This window comes from Dromiciops gliroides, chromosome 2 (assembly GCF_019393635.1).
Source record: "Dromiciops gliroides isolate mDroGli1 chromosome 2, mDroGli1.pri, whole genome shotgun sequence".
Classification (NCBI taxonomy): Eukaryota; Metazoa; Chordata; class Mammalia; order Microbiotheria; family Microbiotheriidae; genus Dromiciops; species Dromiciops gliroides.
Window position 1 is genome coordinate 194,385,531 of NC_057862.1, and position 12,662 is coordinate 194,398,192.

Genomic DNA, 12,662 nt, shown 5'->3' on the forward strand with positions numbered 1-12,662 from the left:
GGAAGAAATCCAAGCCACCCTAGATGACCTGTGACTCAACAGAGGACAGTAAATGCTTTGGCCAAGGTTTTGCTTCTGAAGGAAGGCTTGGGCAGGATGCTTTGGAGGCCAAAAAATGCAAATGCTAACAAAAGCCCTGGCCAGTATGCACTCCTGGCAAATCAGCTGCACAGTAGGGTTGAAATGTGGAAAATTAATGAGACTTTAAGTAATAAAGAGTTATATAATAAATAAATCAATAGAGTTGAAGTTCAAGACATTTGAGAACTAAGTAACTTGAGTGAATTCTATGTAAGGTCAGACTCTCTCTTCACCCTGGACAAGTCACTTCATCTTGTTTGCCTCAGTTTCCTCATCTGTAAAATGACTTGGAGAAGGCATTGGTCAACCACTCCAATATCTTTGCCAAGAAAACCACAAATGGGTTCACAAAGAGTTGGACATGACTAAACAACAATGTATATCTATCCATCTATCTATCTATCTATCTATCTATCTATCTATCTATCTATCTATCTATCCATCATTGTAGCACCCAAGGTAGAATGTACCTTCTCCAAGGGCAAAGACCATTTTTACTTTTATATCACTGCTGTTTTGGATGGTAGGGAGAATTTCCTCCTTCTAAAGTGAAGCTCTGGTCATATCAGCCCCCTATGCATTTAATTCCAATGGCTCCTAATCACTTTGGGGATCAAATATAAAATCCTCTGGTCTACAAAGCCTGTCTTAAACTGGCCCCTTCCGACCTTTCTGGTTTTCTTCGACCTTACTCTCCTCCAGGTACTCTTCAGTTCAATGACACTGGCCTTCTTCCTGTTCCTTGCACAAGAACTCCATTGCAGGCTGTCTTCTATGCCTGGAATTATCTCACTGCTCATCTCCCTGGGCCCCCTGGCTCCCCTGGCTTCCTTCTAATTCACTGGGAAGTCAAGACATCACCGGGGGGCAGCTGGGTGGTGCAGTGGATAAAGCACCGGCCCTGGATTCAGGAGGAACTGAGTTCAAATCTGGCATCAAACACTTGACACTTACTAGTTGTGTGACCTTGGGCAAGTCACTTAACTTTCATTGCCCTGCAAAAAAAAAGTCAAGACATCACCCATAATGTCCTGAGTCCTCTTCGAAAATGAAGGACCAACAGCAACAATACTCCCAGTAAAATCTCACCAAGGAGCCTTTCCTGATCCCCCTTAATGTTACTGCCTTCCCTCTATTGATGATCTGTAATTTATCCCGAACATATCTCTGCACATAATTTGCATGTTGTCTCCTCCATTAGACAGTCAGCTCCTTCAGATCAGAGACTGGGATTTTTTTGTTTGTTGGGGTTTTTTGGGTCTTCTTTTGTATTCCCATTGCTTAGCACAGTGCTTGGTACATAGTAGACAATACATGCTTATTGACTGACTGAAGTTCCCCAAACCAATGAAATTACATTTCTAGTCTAAAAATAAAATGAGGGTGCCAGACTCAGTGACCTCCAAAGGATCCTTCCAGGTCTAAATCTGATTGTACTCAACTGTACCAGGTCCCAGGGGCTGGGGTCTCTTCTATTCCTGAGCAATAAAATAGAGTCTACTTCATCACTGCCACCTTTTCCGGGCTTCTGTGGAAAAAAAATTTTTTTAAACTAGACCTCTGATTTCACCTATTTAGGAAGCTAAAAATGAGAATTTCCTTTACCAATTCACATGAGGACCTTCTCTGCAACTTACAGTATTAGAAAATCATGTGGGTAACCAAGAGGTTCTGACTGGCTGGGATCTCCTAACTACTATGTGTCAGAGACACATTTGGCTTTGCACGTGGGCCTCCCTACCTCTGAGGCAAGCTCTCCCTTTCTTTTCTTTCTTTCTTTCTTTTTTTTTTTTTGAGGGACAATGGGGGTTAAGTGACTTGCCCAGGATCACACAGCTAGTAAGTGTCAAGTGTCTGAGGCCAGATTTGAACTCAGGTCCTCCTGAATCCAGGGCCAGTGCTCTATCCACTGCACCACTTAGCTGCCCCAAGCTCTCCCTTTCTTACACCATGCTGTTGTGCTTTCTCTGTCTCTTTCTCTCTTTGTCTCTCTCTGTCTCTGTCTTTATGTTTGTCTCTATTTCTCTCTATGTGTCTCTCTGTTGCTGTCTCTCCCCATACGTATATATTGTATATGTTTTCTATATATAACATAACATGTCATCATAACATAATATAACATAACATAACACAATATAATATATACCCATGTACCTGTGTGTATACATACTTAAATGTATGTGTGTGTAGATATAGATATAAGTAGACAGTCCTCTTAGGGAATACTGGAATTTGTCTGGAGACAGAGCCAGGCCATGTGGGATAAAATACTCTTTTGCCTCCCAGGTTTATCCTCATAAACATTTTAACTGGACTATAAAATTTGCATAATTTTCCCTCACTGACACCACCCACCTCTCATCGCTCAGGCCCAGACACCTATTTTCTTAAAACCGCACCCAGCCAAGTTGGTTCCCTCTCTAGTCCGCCCCTGGTTGAGAGATTACCTGCCCTCCTCCTGATCACACTGCCCCTGTCAACTCACCAGTCAGTCTCTTATGTGATCCATGCTATCCAGTTCATCAAACTTCACCTCAATGATTTCAGGAATTAATCATGTCATTTCTCTTATCTCACCTTCTGAGGGTTCTCTCTATATTTTCGAAGGTATTTTCCAAGTCCAAGGCACTCAGATGCTGTTAGGGTCTGTCTTTTCTCCTAAGCAATAGGCTTGAGACTTCCCCAGCTCTAACCCCTAGCCAAACCACTCCCTGTGGACGAGGTCAGCACTACCCTTCTTTTGTGGATGTGGGCTCTTTTCTGGGATTTAGAGGGGTAGGGAGTCCATACTTTTCTGGTGGCAGTGGGAGAGTGAGGAACTGACCCTGCAAGAGACAGAAGTCTTAACATAGTTAAGCCACAGCAGGGGAAAAAAAAAGGAATGAAGGAGATAGTTGGCCAGGGGCATCCCATGCTTTGGACTGTCAGGAAAGAAGGATGCAATGATAGGAAAAGCACTTGATGTACATCCCTGGATCTACCATCTTCTACCTGTGGGATTTGTATAACCTATCTAGACCTCAGTTTCTCCATGTGTTAAATGGGGATAATCAGACCTGCCCTATCTACCTTACAGAGCTATTGTGAGGAAAATGGAAAGGGCACTGAACTCGGAGTCACAGTACCTGAGTTTGAATCACAACTTTGACACTTACTGCCTTATGTGACCTTGAGCAAATTACTTAACCTCTCCATGCCTCAGTTTCCCCACTTGTAAAATGAGTCTTAGATTAGATCAGCGGTGTAAAACTCAAATAGAAAGGAGGGCTACTAATCCATACATAAGGATCTCTCCCGGCTGCACATCAACATAGATTTGAAATGTAATATCATCTATGTTTTATTGTATTTTTTTTTTGGTGTGGGACAATGAGGGTTAAGTGACTTGCCCAGGGTCACGCAGCTAGTAAGTGTCACGTGTCTGAGATAGAATTTGAACTCAGGTCCTCCTGAATCCAGGGCTGGTGCTTTATCCACTGCACCACCTAGCTGCCACTAATAAATTAGAATTCTTTTTCTTTTCTTTCTTTTTTTTTTTTGGTGGGGCAATGAGAGTTAAGCAACTTGCCCAGGGTCACACAGCTAATAAGTGTTAAGTGTCTGAGGTTGGATTTGAACTCAGGTCCTCCTGCATCCAGAGTTGGTGCTTTATCCACTGTGCCAACTAGCTGTCCCATGTTTTATTGTATTTTTGTTTATTTTGTTAAGCATTTCCCAATTTTTTTTTTTTGCAGGGCAATGGGGGTTAAGTGACTTGCCCAGGGTCACACAGCTAGTAAGTGTCAAGTGTCTGAGGCTGGATTTGAACTCAGGTACTCCTGAATCCAGGACCAGCGCTTTAACCACTGCGGCATCTAGCTGCCCCTTCCCAATTATATTTTAATCCTTTTAGGGTTGCATTTGGATGTGTTCAACACCTCTGGATTAAGAGACCTCCAAGGTTCCTTCCAATTCTAGATCTTATTATCCCAAGTACTTTGCTATTTTTTTTTAGTCTAGATTTTGACAGGGAATATTTACCACCTCAAAATATATTAATTTGTGCACTGACTCAGCTAAACCCGAGTCTTGGTGAGAGAGAGAGCCAAGGGCTCTTGATAGATCTTTGCTTGTTCTTTTTTTCAGACAGCCAGAGAAATAATTTCCTGGATGAGCCCAGGAACAGAGACACTGATCCATGGGCAGAGAGTCTGTGTGGCTGTTAACCACTAAGGGAACCGATGGCAATGGGGAAGGCAGCAGAAGGAGACAGATAGCTGTGCATAGTGTGAGGTAGGGAAATCAGTCTTAGAGACAGAAGACCTCTCTTTACTTCTATGTCATGAAAAGAAGACTGAACTTGGGAGTCAGCACACTTGGGTTGTTTAGTCCTAGTTTTGGCATTATACTAGCTGTCTAACTGTGGACTCTATTCTCTGGGTCTCAGTTTTCTCATCTGTCAAATGGGGATGTTACTTATATTAAAATTTCACATGGTTGTTACAAGGAAATCACTTTGTGAACCGTAATGTTCTCTATAAATGTGAGCTAGGGTTACAACTTCCTTTTTTTCTGCTTCTTTCTTTATTGCTTATTTCATTTTCTCGCCCACAAGCCCATTTCTTCTTTGTCTTCTTCACAGTGGATAGAGTGCCAGGCCTAAGGTCAGGAAGAGTCAACTTTCTGAGCTCAAATCTGGTCTCAGACACTTACTAGCTGTCTGACCCTGGTCAAGCCACTTAACCTTGTTTGCCTCAGTTTCTTCATCTGGAAAATGAACTGGAGAAGGAAATGTCAAACCACTCCAGTATCTCTGCCAGGAAAACTCCAAATGGGGTCATGAAGTTGGATATGACTGAAATAACTGAACAACAACAAAAATCTTCACCCCTTTCCTAGTAAATATTTTTGTTAATGTAATATGTATTCACCCACCAAGTTAATCCTTTACTGTGTCACCCTCAAAAATCATAGAATATTATACTTAGAGATGGTACATTAGAGGCTAGCTAATCTAATCCCCTTAATTTGCAGGTGAGGAAACTGAGGTCCAGAAAGGTGAATTAATTTGCCGAAAGTCACCTAGGTAATAAATTGCAGAGCCAGAACTTAAATCTAGGTCCATTATTTTTTCCAGTGCATCATTCTAAACCCTGGGCCATCTCCAGATGTCCTGATATATATCTTGCCGCTGGACCCAGATGGCTCTAGAGGAGAGAGTGAACCTGGTGATTTTGCACAGCCCTGCCTGACTTAAATTCAGTGCACTGGAAGTCATGACATCACCTCTCAAATGATCCTTTTTGAGAATGAAGGACAGGGGGCAGCTAGGAGACACAGTAGATAAAGCACTGGCCCTGGATTCAGGAGGACCTGAGTTCAAATCTGGCCTCAGACACTTGACACTCACTAGCTGTGTGACCCTGGGCAAGTCACTTAACCCCCATTGCCTTGCCAGAGAGAGAGAGAGAGAGAGAGAGAGAGAGAGAGAGAGAGAGAGAGAGAGAGAGAGAGAGAGAGAGAGAGAGAGAGAGAGAGAATGCAAGACAAACAATATGCTAAACACCATTTTTCCTTCAAAACTGACTTCTGAAATTGGGTCAAGCATCTGAAGGCTAAGTACAAAGATGGAACATTTCAGATGTAAATATGTTGGTCAATGAAAACTGATGATGTTTGTAGAGCTATAAGTAGCACTTTTGATGTTTGGGACAAGTTGCCTTCTTTATAATTCATGATGTGAAAATAATGCAAAAAGCAATGAAAACAAATTTAGTGAATGGGAAGGGGAATTAATTATTATGTGTTACAGAAGAATATTATTAATAATGGGGAGCTTCTTTAATTATTCTTGTTAACTGATGAGCTCAGTTGTTTCCATGTTTCTGGAAGATGTTCAGCACTTAATAAATGCTCTAATTATTGATCTATGATGCTGAAAGAATACATAAGCTGTCAACAAGTAAATGTAACAAAAATTTTAATTGCAGTTTCTTCAAATCATTATTGAAGATATTCAACACTTTCAAAATTTCAGCACCCTGGATAAAGCCCCAACCACCCCCACCCTAGTTATGGTTCCAGATGTTGCTTAATGTCAATGCAGCCTAGGTTGGTGCAATGATTTAGAGCCAGAGAGCTGTCATTCAAATCTAGACCTTGCTACTTACTAGCCATGTGACCTTAAATAAGTGGTTTAATTTTCTGAACCTCAATTTCCCCAACAGTAAAATGAGGATCCTTAAGGCTCCTTCTAGCTCTAAATCCTAAAATCCTATGGATGAAGCCAAAATGGAAACAGTTTGGAAGTTATTTAAATAATCATACTTCTTAATATTTTCAAAATAGCTTTCAAAGCAGGGGTGAATGATGACCTAGTATCCTATGCCTCCAGACTGCTTACCTGTACACATCACAGCTGCAAAGACCCAGCACTGTCCATATTTCACAGGCTGGCCCCCTGTGGCATACCACTGCTTCAAGATGGCCACACTACCATTCCATTCAGAGGGGCTAATTCCATCAAAGTAACCTTCACTCCATTTCCCATTGAGAACACCATTGTCATCATTGCTGTTGATCTAAAAGAAAAGCAAATTTTGAAGTGTCGACTTACTGTTTTTTACAAGCTTCTATTGATGTTTTTTAATATCATTATCATTTATCAATAATTTCCCCCACCCCACTTTCAAACCTGCCCTTATACCAAAGAAATATAGTTAAGTAAAAACAATCATAGAATCAGAAAGTTGGAAAGAATCTTCACTATAACATATCCTGAAAATAACATCCAGTCTCTGTTTGAAGATCTCCAACGAGAACCCACCACCTCTCAAAAAAAAGCCATTCCACATTTGGACAGTTAACATTTTTCAATCTATTTGCCTCTGCAACTTACACCCCCACTCCTCCTGCTTCTGCCCTTGGGAGCCAAATAGAACTTATCTAATCTCTCCTCTACATGACAGCCCTTCCAATATTTGGACACAGTCATCATGCCCCCTATTGTCTTCTCTGGGATATACATGCCCAATTCCTTCAGATGATCCTCATGTCATGAATTCAAGATTCATCACCATCCTGGTTGGCCTATTCTAGAAAGTCTCCAGCTTATTAATGGATTTTTTGGGGAGGGCAATGAGGGTTAAGTGACTTGCCCAAGGTCACACAGCTAGTTAGTGTCAAGTGTCTGAGGTCTGATTTGAACTCAGGTCCTCCTGAATCCAGGGCCAGTGCTTTATCCACTGCTCCACCTAGCTGCCCCAATGAACTTCTTAAATCATGATTTCCAAAATGGAACACAGTAGTCCAGATGACATTTGACAAGGATAAGAATATAATGGGATTGTTATCCATATGTGTGGATTAGAACCCACATTTAGATTTTTAAACAACACATATGTGTGTATGTATATACACATACAATGCATTCATGTATATAAACATGTATATGTATAAATATGTGTGTATACCTATGTTTCTATATCTACATCTATCTATCTATAGATAGACATAAATCTATAGATATCTCTATATCTTTGTATGGTTCTCTATATCTATGTCTATAGATCTCTATATCATTAGAAACCAATATCTATATAAATCAATATCTATATAAATATAGATAGCATATGTATATATAAATATAGAGATGTCTATAGCTAGACCTATAGATATCTATCTATAGATATAGAGATATCCATATATCTCCATAGCTATCTGTATATCTATATCTATCTGTCTATCTATCTATCTTAGTCCCCCCCCCCCACTTAGTCCTTCATCGTAGCTTTTTGGGCTTCCGCATCACACTGATGATTTGTATTGGGATTGTGGTCCACTACAACTTCCAGATTTTTTTCAGAACAACTGCTTTCTATACATGCCTTCCCAAACAGACATGTTCACTATATCTGACAATGTAAGCTTCATTCTGAACTTATACTGTACCAGTACTCTATGGAGAGGGAGGAGATATGCTTTATTACCAGTCCTCTGGTAGAAACAATAATTTCTTTGTTTATTGGTATCTTTTGTTTTTATATCAATCATTTCAAGATATACCCAACTCCTATGAGGTCCAGAATGAAGACTTCTTATAACAAAGGAAAACAATTAGGCAAAAATAATTGATAAGGCAACAATATTTAACAGCCTATGTAATATTCTGTACCATACTTTCCCAATTCTCCAAGGACAGAGCAGGAAACATTTCCTCATCTCTTCCCTGGGCCAGGATTGATCCTTACACAATTTACCCTGCTAAACTGGTCATAACAATTATTCAGCCTTCTAAGAAACATTACTCTCCAAGGAGATAACTTGACTGGGAAGCCTGAAGTGTTTGATTTTGTCTCTTCTGGAGGACTTCCTTGTTATGTTGTGTTCTTTTGTTAATTAATCAATTAGTCTTATTTCCTATTTTTTCTTCTGTCTCTTAGCAGGTTTGACATTTGACTCTTTTTTTAATGCTTCAGTACAAATGAAATTTAGAAACCACAAGGAAATTTTCTAAGTCTCTGAACTCAACCTCTCCTGAAGGATAAAATTCAGAACTAATGGAAATGAAGGCCTACACCCAGAGGTTCTGTGGCTGGAATTCTTCAGTTGAGAAGACCTATTACTTATGTTCCCTCTTGAATCTCAACTAAAAGGGCTCATCCCAGGAGCACTGAGTTCTCCCCGCTGCCCACTCCCCAGAGATTTCTAAAATGGAATATGGCTGTAGGGTCAGAACCTTCTCTCACCATGGCACTGACAACTCTGCTGATGTACACGGAGCTCCCTCGCAGTGCACAGTCCATGGCTGGATCAACTTGAAAATTCAAGCTCTGGTCTAATAGCTTCAGGCAAATGTCTATGATATTTTCTTCAAACTGCAATGGGAGGGATTTAGAGATTAGTTTGGGAAGCCATGGGAAAGATGTATCTGCATCACATATGTACATGTATGAAGATATCTCGATCCTCCCATCTCTCAACCTCTCTTTGCTAGCATTTTCCTTCCCCAATTACTTTGTTATTAGTATATATTTTGTATTTGTATTAGTATATATTTCTACTTCCCTTCCCTAGCATTCCCTTCCCTAGCGTTCCCTTCCCCTCCCTTCCTACCAATATGTAAACTTCTAGATGGCAGGGATTGTTCAGTTTGTTTCAGTATCCCTAATACCTAGCCCAGTGTCTGGCATGTGATATGAACTTAATTAAAGTTTGTTGAATGAATACTTGGTTCACATTGGGAAGATCTAATAGGGTGATTCATGGAGGGCAAATTTTTTATCTCAAGCCATCTTCCCTCAGACATTTCTTTGCCCTTATCCCTGCCCTGATTTGGGATGTATCCAGTAAATACAAACCAATTTTAATATTTGCCCACTTTGGCTAATTTAATAGGAGCTCTTGTTATGGGGAAACATTGAATGCATATAAATGGACATGTTTATAAAAATTTCCTGAGGCTTTGGATCATGGTTGTCATCTTTATTTCTATTAAGATAGATAATGGAGAGTTGACTGTACTGTGGGACTATTCAATGAAAAACATTTATTAAACTCTTAGTATCTGCAAGACAATGGCACTGGGCAGTACAAAGATGAATCTAGCAGAATTTCTGCCATTCAGGTAGTTTACAGACTAGTTGAGGAGATAGTGCAGATATATCAATAATTATTAAACACATTGAATAAGTTCTTAGGAGAAAATATAAACAAAATGTTATAGGAAAGCCACAGAAAGAGATTATTTCTGGCTGGGAATCAGGGTGGGAGAAATAGCAGGGTGAGGTAAGCATTCTCAATGGGTATTGAAGGATAGGAAGGATTTCAGTAAGTAGAGAGATGGGAGGTAGAGAGTCGGGAGAGTTTTCTAGGTAAAGCATCATCAAAGATGCAGAAGTGGGGAAAGGGTTGGACAGGTCTTTGGATGACTAAGTAAGCCAGTTTGGTCTGGCCAGAGGGTAGAGTATGTGAAAGGGAGCTGTGTGAGATCAGGTTGGCATCAGACTGGTAAGAGCCTCAAAGGACTTGTTTTTGATTTGCAGATCTTATTCTTTCCAGCTCATTTGATTATGGAAAAAATAATTTGGAGGCTTGGCTCCCACTTCCCATCTATTCATTGACTCCTTCCCCATATCCTTATCCTGAGGGGTCCAGGGTGTGGCAGTCAGAGGTGGGTGATTGCTTGGCAGTACCAGTCATGGGTTGTGGGGCTAAAAGAAGGAACTAGACCACAGCATCACATAACGGAGGCTTATGTGGTTGACCTAAGATGGGATTTATGTGAGAAATGATTCATTTGGACCCCTACTCTATTCCAATCAGTATTAGTTAATTTGACATGATTCCATAGAGGTAGTGATAATTAGTTCTGTATATTAGGCCCCAGAGCTGTGAACTGAGGATTGTAAGTTCACTTGCTTAATCATAAGAAACTAACCAGAGGCCCTCCACCCTTGTTTTTCTTTGTTAGGGTGACCAAGCCCAAAGTGATGGAAGTGACTCAGTTACATGGAAAATTCCCCAACTTATTTTTGTACCTCCGGATAACTCCCTTTTGTCCAATATGAGGAGGTGACCATCTTATGACCACTTTGTCAGTGGAGACGCCCCATGCTTCCCCCAACTCAAGAGCCCCACTGCTTACATACCATTTTGGGGATGATATATAATTTTTGGCTCTTTAAGCAAGGTCTATCAAGCAATGGGATTCTGCATTTTGTACTGCCCCTCTAGAGTGTTCAGGTATCAGATTTGGTATTAAACCTCATAAAACTAAGGCACCAAAGGAAGGGGTCATCTCAGTGAAGTCCACTTCATTAGAGGGGACCATGGACTGTTTAATAAAGTGCCATTGGCTCAGAGTTCTGCCTCAGTAGATTGGACAATTTAAAAAACCCACTTTTACTTGTCCATGTTATCAAGACTGCATCCAGGGATATCAATATTTTGTCAATATTTCCTTTAGCTTAGAATGCCTTAGCTTAGCATTCAAGGCCCTTCATAATCTGGCTTCAAATCTTTTCTATCCCAGTCCCTTTTGTATATCCTTGATTCCAACCAAACCAAACTGTTCGTTTCCACTCAATCTGCCCTCCCCCATTCCTGAAGTGGACACCTCCTGCATCTCTTGTGGTTTGTTGTTCAATCTTTTTTTTGGTTGTATCTGACTCTTCATGACTCTTTCACATCTCTACCTAGGTGGCATCTTTGAGGGCAGAGATTGTGTTTTTTTCCAGCATGAGAGGTATGATAGAAAGAGTACTGGAGAGAGTTAAAAGACCAGTGTAAGCATCTTGCCTGTGACATTTTACTAGCCACGTGACTATGGGCAATTTGCTTTCCTTATCTGTAAAATGGTGATCACACTTGTACCACCTACTTTATAGGATTGCCATGAGAAAAGTGCTCTGTACACCTTTAAAAAGCACTCTCTAAATTTGATTTCTTATTATAATTGTATTCCCAGCACCTAGAATGGTTCCTTACTCATAGTAAGTGCTTGACAAATATTTTTAAATTAAATTGAAATCAACTGGGGAATGGTTAAACAAGCTGTGGTATACGATCGTGATGGAATATTACTGTGCTATAAGAAATTACAAGCAGTATTATTTCAGAAAGGCTTGGAAAGACTTGTATAAATTTATGTATAATAAAGAGAACAGAACCAAGAAAACGTTGTGCACAGAGACAGCAATATTGTTTGATGAAGAACTGTGAAAGACTTAAGTATTCTCAACAATACAATGATCCAAGACAATCCTAAAGGACTAATGATGAAACATACTATCTACCTCCAAAGAAAGAACTTATATTGATGGAACACAGACTGAAGCATGCTATTTCTCATTTTAATTATATATATATATATATATTTTTTTTTTTTGGTTTGTTTTTGCAGGCAATGGGGGTTAAGTGACTTGCCCAGAGTCACACAGCTAGTAAGTGTCAAGTGTCTGAGGCCAGATTTGAACTCAGGTACTCCTGAATCCAGGGCCAGTGCTTTAACCACCACGCCATCTAGCTGCCCCCTCATTTTAATTTTTAAAATTTTATTCAAGTTTTCTTAGACAAAATGACTAATGTGGTAATGTTTTACATAATTGTACATGTATAACCTATATCTGATTGCTTACCTCCTCAGGGAGAGGAAAGGGGAGGAAGGGAAGGAGGAAAGGAGGGAAGGAGGGATGAAAATTGGAATCCAGGGCAGCTAGATGGCGCAGTGGCTCTGGATTCAGGAGTACCTGAGTTCAAATCCGGCCTCAGACACTTGACACTTACTAGCTGTGTGACCCTGGGCAAGTCACTTAACCCCCATTGCCCCACAAAAAAAAAATTGGAATCCAAAACTAGAAATAAAAATGTTTATTACTTTTAAAAATTAATTAATTAATTAAATTGAAATTTTCACTATCCCTGCTAGAACAGCTCATCTTCAGCTATTGCTTTTTGGTCATAGTTTTAGAGTTTGAAGAACTTCAGAGTCTATCAAGTCACATGATTTTAGGATCATTAGACACAGAGCTGGAAGGGTTATTTGAGGTCATTTAGTCTAATCCCATCATTTTACAAATATGGAAACTGAGGCTCCACAAAAT

The 12,662-nt window shown here is 40.1% G+C and overlaps 1 protein-coding gene across 1 annotated transcript in view; it reads right to left on the reverse strand.

Moving 5' to 3' along the window:
* TGM5 (transglutaminase 5) overlaps nucleotides 1–12,662 on the reverse strand; it is a 58,527-nt gene that overhangs the window by 26,392 nt on the left and 19,473 nt on the right. Inside the window, exons 5-6 of the mRNA XM_043980566.1 lie at nucleotides 8,808–8,936; nucleotides 6,464–6,641 (exon numbers count right to left, since the gene is read on the reverse strand). Of these exons, the coding sequence (XP_043836501.1) occupies nucleotides 6,464–6,641; nucleotides 8,808–8,936 (307 nt within the window). The remainder of the gene's footprint in view (nucleotides 1–6,463; nucleotides 6,642–8,807; nucleotides 8,937–12,662) is intronic.